Source organism: Gastrolobium bilobum, unplaced genomic scaffold, assembly GCF_033153095.1.
Source record: "Gastrolobium bilobum isolate Gb01-03AN ecotype WA unplaced genomic scaffold, APGP_CSIRO_Gbil_v1 utg4294, whole genome shotgun sequence".
Taxonomy (NCBI): Eukaryota; Viridiplantae; Streptophyta; class Magnoliopsida; order Fabales; family Fabaceae; genus Gastrolobium; species Gastrolobium bilobum.
Window position 1 is genome coordinate 34,042 of NW_026897253.1, and position 15,496 is coordinate 49,537.

Sequence of the window (15,496 nt, forward strand, 5' to 3'; positions counted from 1 at the left end):
ATGTATTGATCAGTGTGTCCAAAATATAAATTAATTTTTATAAAAATAAAAATATTCAATATTTTAAAAATTAATATATTGAAAAATTAATTTTTATTTTAATAGATTAATATTAAAATAATATATTAATTTTTGATAATTATTGGTTAACGATGTTAATACATCAATCTCTTATCAGGTCTTATCTCTCACCCTTAGGCCGGATTAAGTTATATATCGTTTTGATGTATTAAGGGATTATGCTGTATAAACTTATACTATACGATGGTCACACCAAACAACTGAAAATATCACAACATATAGTATAAACTCATACTATCATGCCTTATACGTCACACCCTTAATTAAAATGATTTTCGAATGATGCTGGACAAAAATCCTGTTTCACGCATGGCACGGTAATTTCTTTTCCTTTCGATTGCAAACAATGAGTCATAGATGATCATGATCTTTTTATTTTATTTTTTTGTACCGTTTTCCATCACTTTCGCCGGCCCCACCACCACTCATAAGCACCTGTCCCTCTTTGTTATGGGAACACTCACCAAAATGCCATTATCCACCAACTTTTTTATCTAAATGCCACGCGAACAGTATTATTTTCCAATATGCCACGGGGGCAAATTCGCTACCTTGTGTAGCAAACTCGGTTTGTTGACGTGTCATATTTTTAATGGATAACAAGTATCAAATTTAAAAAAATAATAATAAAAAAAAATGATGGTCGCCTACATGGTAGGCGAACTTGATTAAAATCAAGTTGGTGTCCACTAGAAATGTGACACGTCAGCAAACCGAGTTCGCAACACCGGGTAGCAAATTTGCCCCCGTAAGAAATTGGAAAATAATACTGTTCGCGTGACATTTAGATAAAAAAAAAGTTGGTGAAGAGTGACATTTTAGTCACTATTCTTTTGTTATGTTCATCGGACATCTTAACCAAATCATGGTAATGATGCAGTGTGCATAGGTTAACTCTGACTAGGATGTTAGGAATAACACATGCAATGGGGTCATTATGACATTTCGTGATCTTGTAAAAAGCAACTTAACCTGATATCATGACTGGAATGAACGCTTTATCTCTCACCTAACAAATCTCCACTTTAAGTGGAATCTGTAAGCTTTGCTTCCTCACTCCTGTTAAGCTTACATAAATCTCCCCTAACATATCAGATAAAGAAGATGGGGGTACTTTTAAGTTTTACTGAACCTCATTGTGTCGGTGAGAAGGGTGATGGAGTTGGCGATTTCAAACAATTCTATTAATTATTTATTGATTAGTGTTTTTTTTTTGTTAATTTCTTTGTGCTCCTGCACTTGTCCTCGACTGCCAAAGTGTAATATGATGAATATATATAGATATGTAAACACACAACACTTGTGCAGCAGTTAATATGCATGTAAATAATGAAGAGAAATGACCTGTCATTGCCCTGTGAGATTACCTCGTTAATGTTAGCCAAATTACTCGAGGTTTGGTAAAAGCAAAAAGGAAAAAGAAAAACAGTAAAATAGAAATTATATTCCGTCTAAGATAAATCATAAATTTTCTGTTGATTTTATTTGCCGGCCAAGATATCCATGATGGAACTGCAGCTAAAGTAACTATGCTTTAGGCAAGCTGGTATGCAGTTAGCAATGGACATCTACAAACAATCAGTGCCATAAATACCTTAGGATGTGTTTTGTTTATTCTCAAAGTCTTTTAAATTACCAATCGGGTTTAATTGATCAACACTCCAATAGCTAATTTATCTCTGTAAATTTATGGAAAGGTAAATTTAGTTAGAGTCTCTTTGTTGTATGCAATGACAACTAATTAAATAATCATTAAATTTAAGGTTACCACTTTCATAGACATCACGGTATAATTAACTTTATATTAATTTCATCGGTAAAGAGATAAATAAATATATTAATCAACAAATATATCAATTGAAGTGACACACGTAAAATTTATGTAGAAGATTTTCATTTAGTAGAAGAAATTATAATCTTTTTCTAAGTAAAAGGAGAAAACAATATGACATTTTCTTGAATTGGAAAAATATGTCGCACTCAAAATAACACTTGGGAGATATTATTAATTTCTCATTTCTCTTTGAATTGTGGAATGCTTTGAATTATAGGGAAAGCCTCCATTTATAGGCCAAAGTTTACAAGCATTTACGCATAAACTTGGTTGTTAGACTCAATAAATTGTGATTCGTGAACTTGCTTTAATACATATAAGAATGGAAAATAATTAAAAAATTTCCTTTGCAAAACTTCTATATACCAGTCCCTTTCTTGCATTCTCTCTTTCTCTTCTATTAATGTAGTTTTCCCCATTGCTCTTTGTTGGTTAGATGCAAACTAATTAATTTATTTGGTTCTCGTAGATGAGATGATGGACAGAACCCAACATCCTACGATTGATTATTGCTCCACCTAAACATGGCATAATATAACATTGTGATAGACCAATTTGGAAAAGAATTAAATTAATCACATGTAAATCAAAAAGAAAAAGAAAAAAAATTAGAACGAAGAAGATAAGATCAAACCACAAAAGTGGGATCTTCAACTTAAGGCCAATTGGTTGAACACTGTTTATGAATCAAACACGCAGTTGGGACAGATTTCAGGCGCAAAAAAAAGTGGTGGACAACATCTTTGCTGACCCGTCATCAATGAAAATCTATTTCCAACTTTCATGCGTGTCGCAAGTGTCGTGTATGGATCTTTGCATATTATATTTTTATAAAAATCAAAATCAAAATTCTTAGAAATGATTAAACCCAATATCATCAAATTATTTTTAAGACATAAAATTCATTTTAAATTTCTTTAGCAATTGTTCAACAATACTCTTTCAAGTCCAAAATTTTTCGCCAAAACAAAACAAATGAAATAATCCTCCTCCTTACCCGAAAGAGAAGGTCATAACGGAAATTTCCAAATATAGCAAAACGAGTAACTTCTCGCTTTAGAATTACAAAGTATTACTCCAAAACAAAGCATATCTTCGTTGGTCTGCACTTTAAAAAAATTGCTAATAGCAGTGTTTAATTTTAACTGCTAACAGTTGTTGAATTATATTTACCATTTATATTTAATGTGGTGTATACTTCCACAGTAGTAGCAAAAACAAATTTTTTTGCAGCTGATCCTTCTATTTCTGTGCGATCCCACTTTAATTGAATCTGCTGTAGAAGATTTTTGTTTTGCTATTATTATAGAAGTATAAACCCCATATTTACATTTAGTACTATAAAATATGAGAAAACATTTTCTCCTTTAAAAGGAGAAATTTTTTCTCATGTTAGTGACTCATAATATATGTGGGGCTCACAAAATAGTGGAGAGAGAGAAAAAGTTTCAAGGTAGGACTCACTTATGTTATGAGTCACTAACAGGAGAAAAATTTTCTCCTTTATAAAGAGAAAATATTTTCCCATAAAATATTATTTGGTTTTTCTAAAAGACTCATGAGTTGTGTTGATAAAAAGATTCTCATACTGATCTAAGTAATACCAAAACCAAATATGTAGTCTTCATAATTTTCAATCCTCTACCCCAATTTTTTTTTTTTTTTTTTGGGTAAATATACTTATTAGTTTTGCTCCTTTTCAACTATCCTTGTTATTTTTTTAATCACCTAATTATCCCCAACTTTAATTGATGTTAGAAATATTAACTTCTAAATCAACTTTAGTGACAATTTAATGTTTTTCAACCTATTTTTAATTTTATTTTACCAAACCTACGGTAATTTGGCTAACATTAACAAGGTAATCTCACATGGCACTGATAGCTTATGTTAAACCATAGAAACAAAAGTTAAAATAAATAATAGATATCATTAAAATTGACGAAAAGTTTAACATTTTCAAATTTCAAGTTTGACTAAAATTAGGAAGCGATCAAATGATTCGATAATGTTTTACCATGAAATAAATATAAAATAGACTGATTTCCATGAAAAATTAATGAACCACTGCACACGTAATGATAAGTGTGTTGTAAAATTGATACCGAATTTCTACACGGCAGATTTTGTGATTTATTAAAAGTATGAGATAAAATTATTTTTTATATATATATATAAAAATAGGCGGTGGTCATTTTTTTTTTCACATGCCTTACGTATTTTATGTGTAAGATAATTTTATTTTTTTCTTATGCACAAAAAACATCAAATCAAACCCTAAAAATTATAACAAGACATTTGACATTAAAAAGAACGAAATTGTTATATTTATAAATTTTATTATGCCTAACTGATAATATATTTTTGAATAAAATATTATCGATTTATAAGTTTGTAAAAAAAAAATTTATGAACGAGAAGAAAATATACTATACTTAGGGAACGTTCGCTACGCGATATTTTTCAGGATTTTCACAAATCTATTTTTTTTTTAAATTTTTAATTTTTAAATATTATCATAAATTAAACATAAAAATCATATTTTTAAAAATTGATATTTTTCGGATAAAAAAGATTTTTGCTGTGACAAACGCCCTAAATTCTTTACCTAAAAAGATAGATTCACCGAAATTCAAGACAGCATTTTCCCTTCATCGCCGGCAGCACCACCGCCTCAATATAAAGGACCATGGCTTCTCCAATCCTCTTGACATGATTATTCAATACGCTTCTTTCTCTTTTCCCCCACAAATTGAGATAAAGAACTGATATCTAGATTTTATCCATGAAAATCTTAGATTTTCATATTCTTACAACATCATAGGCCTATGCTAACTCATTCATATGAAATCCCAACACGCTGTTTATGATATATTAACCCTTTTGAGTTGACTTCGTTTCTGTTGTCATTCCCAGATTGCAATAATCTTTTCTTTGGTCATGAACGTAATTGCCCTTACTCGCAATTTCACAATGAAATTCTCTCGTAGGATTCTCATTGGTTCCAGGAATTCGTCGTTTTTTGGGTTCCCAACTTCAAAATGTCACCATACTCTTGCTCTGGCTAACAATTGGCTGAAACATCGTTTCAATATTGACCATAGCAATCACTACCCTTTTCGAATATTGGGGTTTCAGAGCATAACAGGTGGTGCCCAGAAAGTTTTTGACTTACCCTCTTCGAATTCTGGCCTTTACAGGGTATTATCAAGGTCTTTTAGCTCCACCATAGCCGGAGTTGCCTTCAAGGTTCGAAATTTCTCAACCTCTGTTGAGACCCGTGTCAATGACAACAATTTTGAGAGTTTTTACATACAGGGTGGCATGAATGTTAAGCCATTGGTGGTGGAAAGTATTCATAAGGATGATGAGAAAGTTGTAGGAGAAGAAGAGTTCGGGTTAGGAGTTGGAGCTGAAGATGTTAGCACAGAGAATAAAGATGGTGGTGTGAATGTGACACTGGTCAAGACCAGAGGCGAAGATACAGATGTTGAAAAACAAGCATGGAAGTTGCTACAAGGAGCTGTTGTGACTTATTGTGGTAGCCCCGTGGGGACAGTGGCTGCAAATGATCCAGGTGATAAGTCACCCTTGAATTATGATCAAGTCTTTATTCGGGATTTTGTCCCTTCAGCTCTTGCCTTCTTGCTTAGAGGAGAAAACGAGATTGTTAAGAACTTTCTTCTTCACACCTTGCAATTGCAGGTAATTTATCCTTTTCAGAGTCACATAAAGATTCAATCATGTGCTTTGTAAGTCTAAGCTATAAATGGCTGGATGGCTATCAATTGAATCCATTCTCTATTGATGTTCTTCCCTTTCATATATTCAACCCGGCTATTTTATACGAAGAGTTAGGTACGTAATCATTGCAATAGATGCTGATGATTAATGGTATATCCGAGGATTAGATGCTAAAGAAAGTATATTTATTGTGGTGATTACATGCTAATTCACAATTCTGTCTGTACTTTGATTTATCCCAAAAGAAAGTGTTTTTATTATTACAAAAATCACAAGTGTTTTAAAATTTTGTTATATATTGATTGCTAACATTCTACTTTTTTCTTTTCCCTATTTACTTGTAAAAGAGCTGGGAGAAAACAGTGGACTGCTACAGTCCCGGGCAGGGCTTAATGCCTGCTAGTTTCAAAGTTAGAACTGTAGTTCTTGATGAAGATAATCATGAAGAAGTTCTAGATCCTGATTTTGGGGAATCAGCCATTGGTCGTGTTGCACCTGTAGATTCAGGTTAGTACTTCGCAGTTTCGTATAATATGTCTATAGAAAAATAATGTTATTGAAAATTGCTTGTGCATTGTGAACCATATGCATTTTCAAAAATATTAGTTGAGTAACATTACGAAATGACTTTTCTCTATTGTTACAATTTTGTTTCTTTGATAGGATTATGGTGGATCATCCTGTTGCGGGCTTATGGGAAGCTCACTGGTGACTACAGTTTGCAAGAAAGGGTGGATGTTCAAACAGGCTTAAAAATGATCCTTAATTTGTGTTTAACTGATGGTTTCGATATGTTTCCTTCTCTGCTAGTCACTGATGGGTCTTGCATGATAGACAGGCGGATGGGCATTCATGGTCACCCCCTTGAGATCCAAGTAAGCTTAACTAAACTATGTTTTTCATTCTTGTGTGTTTTGTATTAGGTGCTATAGGGATTTGGAAATTATGTTGTTTTTGTGATCTGTTCTATGTAAATTGCATGATGCTCTCTATTTTACTCAGTTGCAATTGCCCTTGTCTGTAGACATAATGCACCTGTTTTTATTTGATATATGTTCTTTTTCCTGTATATGCTACAAGTGACTTATATATATCTTTGCTAAACATAATGAAACTTCGAATTCAGGTGATGTGGTTTCTGAATTATACCTCTATTGTTTCACTTGTTATCTCTCCATTTGGTTTTCCTTATTTGTGGTAAGTTTTACTTTACAGGCATTATTTTACTCAGCTCTTCGCTGCTCGCGTGAGATGCTTGCTGTAACTGATGGAACCAATAATCTGATTAGAGCCATCAACAACAGACTCAGTGCACTGTCATTCCACATTAGAGAATATTATTGGGTCGATATGAAAAAGTTGAATGAAATATACAGGTATAAAACAGAAGAGTACTCCATGGATGCCATTAACAAATTCAACATATATCCAGAACAAATTCCTTCGTGGGTAATGGATTGGATTCCAGAAGAAGGTGGATATCTGATTGGGAATCTGCAACCAGCTCACATGGATTTCAGGTTTTTCACTCTTGGAAATCTTTGGTCTATTGTTTCATCTTTGGGTACCCCAAGACAGAATAAGGCTATTTTAAATCTGATAGAAGCAAAATGGGATGATCTTGTGGGCCATATGCCTCTCAAGATATGTTATCCTGCCTTGGATAATGAAGAGTGGCGCATAATTACTGGCAGCGACCCAAAGAATACGTAAGTTCCTTCTGTGGTTTGCATATCTTGGAGCATTTTGATTTTTGATTTCTTTTTTTCTTTTTTAAAATTTACGAGTTCATCTACCACCGACCCCAACTAATTTGGGATAAAAGTGTTGTTGATGTTGATGTTTTTTTAAATTTGCGGAGTACATTTGATGAATTTATATTCTATAATTGTCTTTGAAGTCAGAATTGCTTCTACGTTATGAATCTTAACTGAAACAACATGCTTAACTTTTGCAGGCCTTGGTCATATCACAATGGTGGATCTTGGCCAACCCTTCTCTGGCAGGTAAATTTTTTCCTGATGGCAATATTTGTGTTTTAAGGAAAGCTTAGATATGTTGGTTATCCACTATGAAGTGTTGGTTTAATTTGTGATATATTTAATTTCCTTATACATGATCTTCAGTTCACGCTGGCATGCATCAAAATGGGGAGAATTGAACTAGCTCTGAAAGCAGTTGCTTTGGCTGAGAAAAGGTTACCACTAGATTCTTGGCCTGAATACTATGATACACGTACTGGAAAATTTATTGGAAAACAAGCTCGGCTGTATCAAACATGGACAGTAGCTGGTTTCCTTACATCCAAGATGCTTTTGAAGAATCCTGAAATGGCATCCATGTTGTTCTGTGAGGAGGATTATGAGCTTCTTGATATATGTGTCTGTGGACTTAGCAAGAGGGGAAGGAAAAAGTGCTCTCGTGGTGCTGCCAAGTCTCAGATTCTTGTGTGATGAGACTCTGCTTTATTTGGAAGCACAATGCCTACTGTACATGAATTAGTTCAGGGTTTAATTAATACGCAATTGGTAGGATAAAGTAAAAATTAAGTTGGATAATTAACAACATTTTACAAGTGAAATGTTATATTTACAAATTTTTGTTTACAAACTCTTACAAATTATATTATGTTTGACCGGTAATATACTCTTGAGTAGAGAGTATTACCGGTCACGTATAATTTAGTTTGTAAGTTTGTGAAAAAAATGTTTGTCAATATAACCCTACTTATGTTACAATAGTATGCAATTGAGAGGGCAATTCTCACTTTGTTTTTTAGTTACAAGGATGACGCAGGCTTTTTAAACTTCTGACTTGTTACAAATTATAGTCTCCTTACCTATTGGTTAGTTGATACTTAGGATTTTAATTTACAAATATGTACATTAACAAATGTTCATATATATATTTTTCTCATTTTACGATTGCTCCTTTGCGGCAATTTATAATAATGAGTTTCTAGGTGAGCGTAACTGAACTATTTTTATGTAGTACTTTTTTGTGTCTTCCAAGTTACTTTCTGAATGTTTTAAAGAGTAAATTGTAAAACTATAATCATAAATTAAAAAAATGATTGGCTGAAATTGTGATAAAGATATATTTTGTTAAACTTGATTCTGATAATTTTTAATCAGCGATTACAATATTGCACTTTATCTTTTAAATTGTATCCTTTCATTTGAAAGGAATTAAAATTAAAGGAGGACATTATTAATCATATGGTGAAGGTTGACTTGTAGGAAGTCTAAGTATGTTTGCACAGAACAGTAACCAGATACTTAATGAAGTTTTAGGGTGTGTTTAATTCTGTCCTGTTTTTTTCTTCTTAATATTATTTTGTAAAATAGTTAATGAAAATAAGTTTTTTTATTTTTTTAATTTAAAAGTTAAAAGTCAAAATACAAAAAAATGATCTCTAATTTTTTTTTTTAAATGTTATAATTTTTAAATTTTTTTTACAAAATATATTTTTTTATTCTAAAAATAAAAAATTCAATACAGATTTCGAACATGTCCTTAGTCTTTTAGATATATATTAAAAAAAATGTAGTACGCATAATATATAATATAATTTATAGGGGTAAGATATTGTAATAACTAATTAGAGTTACTATCAATGTTACTACCAATCAATTTTATCATTAGATCGATTATGTTGATCTAACGGTTATATTTATGAGTTTATTTTTTTTTGCAGTCACTGCAGATAAGTTATCTGTAGTAAACCTAATACGACGTCGTTTTGAGGCAGAAATCATGGTATTTTTATAATTTTAATTTATATCATGGTTATTATAGTCTTTTTAATTATAATTTTTTAATATTTCAATCTCAAAACAACTTCGTTTTCCGAGTAAATACAGATAACTTATCTGCAGTAATTGCAGAAATATTTTTTTGTATATTTATTTTCATCTTTGTATGGTTATAATTCCCCATATTTATTGTGAAAGCATTAAATATGGAAATCATAACCATACAAAGGTTAAAATAAATATAAAGTATTAAGTATGAGAAATTATAACTATACAAACATGAAAATAAATATAATCGTTGGATCAACATAATCGATCTAACAGTGAAATTGATTGGTAGTAACTCTAATTAGTTGTTACAATATCATACTCCTAAATTATAAGAGTTTGTAAAAAAAAATAAAAAAAAATATAACATATCCCACTATAATTTTTTTCACAGTTTCTTTTGTTTACTACCAGGGTTTTTTAAGAGAATGTATTAGATTAGGATTTTAAAAGACCTTTTTTGAGATAAAAAATATAATAGATTTTAAAAGATAATTTAGAATTAGAGGGACTTTAAATACTTTTTTGAGATAAAAAATCTAATAAATTTTAAAAGATTATTTAGAATTGGAAGGACTTAAAAGACATTTTTTACGATCAAAATTTCGTAAGATTGAATTTTAAAGGATTTTAATAGAATTTATAAGATTTGAAAGGATAATATGGATTTATAAGATTTTAAAAAAATCATATGAATTTTTAACAAACATTCAAAATTACAAGAGTCAATAAAAAAATAACAAAGAAATGCAATGATATTGATAAAAAAAAGTAAGACCTAATATAATTTTCTCAATCAGTAAAATTCATGATAGAATTTCGTTTGTAATTTTTTTGCAATTGATCTTGTAAACCTTGAGATTTTTGTTTTACGTGATGAGAGAAAAATAACCATTATCATATGCATGTTTTCATTGCGTATTCCAAGAAAATTTCGAATATGAATTTATAAGTTTTATTACATGAAAGTTTAGAAAATTTCTCAAATTATTTTCAATCGATACATTAAAACCTTAAATTGCTTTGGAGCTTTTGAAAACGAAGTTTTTAGTGATCTATTGATAAAAAGATTCTTTGAAATCGTTTCCTATAGCGGAGGAATTTCGTTTATGAATGTAATATTATTAAACATAAGGTTCATATTATAAAAGTTTCAATATTTCTTCAAACAAAAAAATATTTCTACAGTTACCGCAGAAAAGTTATCTATATTTACTCCCAAAATGACGTTGTTTTGGGATTGAAAGATTAAAAAATTATAATTATAAAGACTATAATAACCCTAAAATAAATTAAAATTACAAAAATACCATGATTTTCGCTCCAAAACAACGTCGTAGTGGGCTTACTGCAGATAGCTTATCTGCAGTGACTGCAGAAAAAACGAACCCTTCTTTAAATCGATATTGTTGCATTGATTTAAAACGAAAAATGGTTTGGGAGTTTTTGTTCCTTTGTTATTTTTCCACTGTCTTGTGTTATTTTTAATACAAAAATTAAATATTTTTGTGCCAAGAAAAATAGCATCAATAGTTTGAAAAATTATTTTTAAACTTTCAAAAACTCTTAAAAATTGCTCAAAAATCTACTGTTTTTGAAATGGATTAGATTAAAAATCTTGTTGAGTTGTTGTTTTGTGATGCTAAAAAATCTGCTACTTTTAAGCTTTGACGAAGATTCCATGGCGGAATTCGATTTCGAGCGAGTCGACCTAAGGAAAAAAAAAAACACTACACTAGAAAAATTTCAATAAATCTCAAAGTATATATTTCTCACTAAAAAGTTTCACAAAATTCATACCAATAAAAAATGGAGAAGGATATTGTAACAACCAAGTTGTGTTACTACCAATCAATTTCACCGTTAGATCAATTATGTTGATCCAACGATTATATTTATTTTTATCTTTGTATGATTATGATTCCTCATATTTAAAGTGAAAGCATCAAATATGAGAAATCATAACCTATGATGCACGGACACGGACACGGGACACGACACGACACGACACGTTAATTCTAAAAAATGTTAAATTTCGACACGTTGGAACACGTTTTGATATTAAATAATATTTTTAATATATATAATATAATTTATATTTAATACATATAGCAACTCATATGCTAATTAAATATTCAAAAATTTTGTTTATGCTGGGACCTTTTATTAATTAAGAATGTATTTATTAATTAACCGACCAAGAGGAAGGAAAGAATAATACTAGAAGTATAGAAGTCAAAGTTAGGAATTCAAAGTTGAAAGCACAAGGACCAATGAGTCGATGGTGAGCAGTAAAATCACATGGGAGCCATCAGCCCATGCTGGCTAGGCAGTAGGCACCCTCCCTCTCTTGGGTTTCGCTTCCTTTTAAAATATCCCAAAACCATTAACACAATTCAAATCTGCAGAAGCTGAAGAGAGTAAGAAAAGAGGCACCATAGAATGAACGGGGTATCTCTGTCGAGCTTGATGAGGAGCTTCTTGGCGGGCTGAGCCGGAGGAGGAGCTATATTGATCTCCGCTTCCACTGCCTATATTATTACCGGAGACGACGACGGACCAACGAAAAAGAGAAAGTTTCCCGCGCGAGAGAGGACAAGAGGATAGGATTTCTGACTTTTTATTTTTATTAAATATTTTGTATTTTTTTAATTGTAATTTTATTTTATTTTTTTAAAAAAAATGACAAAACATGTCTCAAAACGTGTCTATATACGTTGACCGCATGTCGGACTCGGTCAAATTCGCGTGTCCCACTAATCAACGTGTCCTAAAAAGTTGACCGCGTATCGGACGCGTGTCCGAACATGTCCTTGTCCGACAGTCCGAACGTGTCCGTGTCCGACACGTGTCGGACACGCATTATTTCCCAAAAAAAACGTGTCCGTGTTTCACAGATCATAACCATACAAAGATAAAAATAAATATAAAATATTAAATTTAAAAAATCATGTACAAGACTGAAAATAAATATAAAATATTTGTTCAACTCTCACGCTTCAGCTAAGTTATCGCCTTTTCATAACCGAGATTTTAAACCGAACTAAACACCAACCAGATTGTGAAATTGCAAGACAGTTCCATTTTTGCAATGAAACATGTATCATCAAACCTTAATAAATATGAGGCTTGGTTGGATAGGCAGTTGAAACAAGTGTGATGGCGGGTGCTAGGAAGTTACTGTCCCCAACTGATTTCCGACCCATCTCATTCGTGGTCCAAAACTCTCTTCGCTGCACCCAATTGAACACACCGTTTTGCCCCAAGGATTTGACTGGTTTAGCCACTGATCTCATCAAGTCGTACTTCGATAAGGGCTCTATCGAAGAGGCACACACTCTGTTCGACGAAATGTCCCACAGAGACGTCGTGGCTTGGACTGCCATGATCACTGGCTGCATCTCGTGCAATCAGCACAACCGTGCATGGAATGCGTTTTGTCAAATGCTGAGAGGTGGGGTGCAGCCCAACGCTTTTACCATATCTGCTGTTTTGAAGGCCTGTAAGGGTTTGAAAGCTCTTTCATGTGGCACATTGGTTCATGGGTGTGCCATCAAGGTTGGTACTCATGGATCATCCATATACGTTGATAATGCACTCATGGATATGTATGCCACTTGCTGTGATAGCATGGACCACGCAAGAATGGTTTTTGACGATATCATTACCAAGAATGCTGTCTCATGGACTACTTTGATCACTGGGTATACTCATAGAGGTGATGCCTATGGTGGTCTTAGAGTTTTCCGCCAAATGTTTCTGGTAAGCTTCTGTTTTATTCCTCTTTTCTTTTTGTAAATCCATTTCTAGTTTACTTAATTATTTGACTAATTAATGATCTAATAGCAACTAGAAGAAAATAAAATAATTGATCTGAGATGAAATCAGTATAACAATGTTTCCGTAATTTCTTGGTGACAAACAGGAGGAAGGAGAGGTGAGTCCTTTCAGCTTCTCAATTGCAGTTAGAGCTTGTACCTCAATCGGCTCTGACAATTTGGGCAAGCAGGTACATGCTGCAGTGATTAATCATGGATTTGAGTCCAATCTTCCCGTCATGAATTCCATACTGGACATGTATTGCAGGTGTCGTTGTGCATCTGAGGCAAAGCAATTATTCCGTGAAATGACTCAGAAAGATACAATCACATGGAATACCTTGATAGCTGGATTTGAAACATTGGATTCTGAGGAGTCTCTCTGCATATTTTCACGAATGGTGTCAGAAGGTTTTGGTCCAAATTGCTTCACATTTACTAGTGTTGTAGCTGCATGTGCTAACTTAGCAGTTCTGTATTGTGGGAAGCAGCTTCATGGTGGAATTGTTCGTAGAGGCCTCGATAACAACATGGCATTATCCAATGCACTTATTGATATGTATGCCAAGTGTGGAAATGTAGCTGATTCACATAAAATATTTTGCGAAATGTCGAGCACAAATTTGGTCTCCTGGACGTCCATGATGATTGGATATGGGTCTCATGGACATGGAAAAGAGGCTGTTGAATTGTTCAATGAGATGGTCAGGTTAGGTATTAAACCAGATAAAATAGTGTTTATGGCAGTTCTGAGTGCTTGTAGCCATGCCGGACTAGTGGATGAAGGCCTGAGATATTTTAGATTAATGACCAGCTATTATAATGTTGCACCAGATCGAGACATATATGGATGTGTGGTGGATTTGCTTGGTCGTGCTGGAAGAGTAAAGGAAGCTTATCAACTAATAGAGAATATGCCATTTAAGCCGGATGAGTCTATTTGGGTAGCCCTTCTTGGAGCTTGTAAAGCACATAAACAACCAAGTATGGTCAAATTAGCAGCTTTGAGAGTTTTGGATATGAAGCCAAATAAGGCGGGAACTTATGTGCTGTTATCAAATATTTATGCTGCTGAAGGTAACTGGGCTGATTTTGCCAGTTTGAGGAAGCTGATGAGAGGTATCAAAAATAAGAAAGAGGTGGGGAGGAGCTGGATTGAATTGAAAAACCAGGTTTACAGTTTCGTTGTTGGAGATAGATTTGTTTCTTCAAATGAGCAGGTGTGTGAAGTTCTGAAATTGTTGATTATGCATATGAAAGATATAGGACATGTACCTGATTTAGACTGCTTTGTACATGACCTAAAAGACGTGACTTGAATAGAAGCTGAAAAGACCATCTTATTGCTGAATGCTTCTGGCAGATTCTTTGGTTTAGTTCTTGCAAGCACAATCAACTTGGTTATAGAATACAGCAAAGAAATCGGGCACGAGGGAATTTGACATTTTTCTTGCAAATAGATTTGCTCAGTTTAGGTTAGAAAACAGAAAAGGAGTTGGAAGGAGAGCAGGAAGGTCATTTTTTTGAGAAAGTTCTGTTCTTTTTAAATTTGATTAAAAGAATAATTTATTTGGAGAGGAGAAGAATACTAAAACAGGAGGATGAGGGATCTTCCCGACAGCGAACAAAACGGAAGTTGCATTCCTTATTCCACTGCCAATTAGCCAAGTTCCTGAGCTCCACAATGCCATAAACACAAGGGGAAGACCAAGAGTGGCAAAATGACTTTTGTATATTGACATTATTTATTCATTCTGAAACCTATGCGACAACTATAGTTTTGTTTGCCAAATTTTGCATATTTAGAATCAAATGATATTTGATCTCATTCAAAGAAAGAAGAAAGAGGCGGTGGTTACTGAATAGGGATGGATTGTTTTTGGTTCTGGTTGTGGTTGCAATTTCTCTAGTGACATGGAGTGGAAGAACTCAAGCTATAATTTCTGTTCACTTGCGTAGCATTAAGGTAAAGATGCAAATTCAGCCAGTAGCAAGCATTTTTGACACTTTACGATCTCTACCAACTTCACTAAATTAGACAACAGTATATATACCAGGGACTAGCCTGTCAACAGCGAATGGATTCACTCATGTGAAAAAGTGATCATGTTATTTGATCACAATCACTCAATTAAAAATTATATACCTTTCTCTTTATTATCTCATCATCAATGAGTGGTTGTGATCAAATAACATGACCACATAACCACTTTTTC

General features: G+C 32.8%; 2 protein-coding genes across 5 annotated transcripts; both read left to right on the forward strand.

Moving 5' to 3' along the window:
• The first annotated feature begins 4,546 nt into the window (after nt 1-4,546).
• LOC133305264 (alkaline/neutral invertase A, mitochondrial-like) lies at nt 4,547-8,527 on the forward strand. Of its 4 annotated transcripts, XM_061505428.1 has the most exons (8): nt 4,547-5,063; nt 5,154-5,307; nt 5,389-5,620; nt 6,007-6,166; nt 6,323-6,534; nt 6,875-7,368; nt 7,617-7,665; nt 7,786-8,527. In XM_061505428.1, exons 1-8 carry the CDS (start codon nt 4,856-4,858, stop codon nt 8,110-8,112), a joined length of 1,836 nt encoding a protein of 611 aa, XP_061361412.1. In that variant the 5' UTR covers nt 4,547-4,855; the 3' UTR covers nt 8,113-8,527. The 4 variants fall into 4 exon arrangements, with proteins under 4 accessions (XP_061361412.1, XP_061361410.1, XP_061361411.1 ...); XM_061505426.1 differs by having other exon boundaries at nt 4,547-5,335; nt 5,384-5,620; XM_061505427.1 differs by having other exon boundaries at nt 4,547-5,313.
• A 3,872-nt stretch (nt 8,528-12,399) lies between these two features.
• On the forward strand, nt 12,400-15,063 carry LOC133305284 (putative pentatricopeptide repeat-containing protein At1g56570). The gene is made up of 2 exons (XM_061505455.1): nt 12,400-13,224; nt 13,388-15,063. Exons 1-2 carry the CDS (start codon nt 12,622-12,624, stop codon nt 14,597-14,599), a joined length of 1,815 nt encoding a protein of 604 aa, XP_061361439.1. The 5' UTR covers nt 12,400-12,621; the 3' UTR covers nt 14,600-15,063.
• Nucleotides 15,064-15,496: the final 433 nt, after the last annotated feature.

Excerpts from the sequence above, each read along its gene's own strand:
- LOC133305264 (XM_061505425.1), top strand. The coding sequence starts at position 4,856 with ATGAACGTAATTGCCCTTACTCGCAATTTCACAATGAAATTCTCTCGT. Across the intron at positions 5,621-6,006 it reads TTCACACCTTGCAATTGCAG|AGCTGGGAGAAAACAGTGGA; the intron begins GTAATTTATCCT and ends TACTTGTAAAAG. Across the intron at positions 7,369-7,616 it reads GGCAGCGACCCAAAGAATAC|GCCTTGGTCATATCACAATG; the intron begins GTAAGTTCCTTC and ends TAACTTTTGCAG.
- LOC133305284 (XM_061505455.1), top strand. The coding sequence starts at position 12,622 with ATGGCGGGTGCTAGGAAGTTACTGTCCCCAACTGATTTCCGACCCATC. Across the intron at positions 13,225-13,387 it reads TTTTCCGCCAAATGTTTCTG|GAGGAAGGAGAGGTGAGTCC; the intron begins GTAAGCTTCTGT and ends GGTGACAAACAG.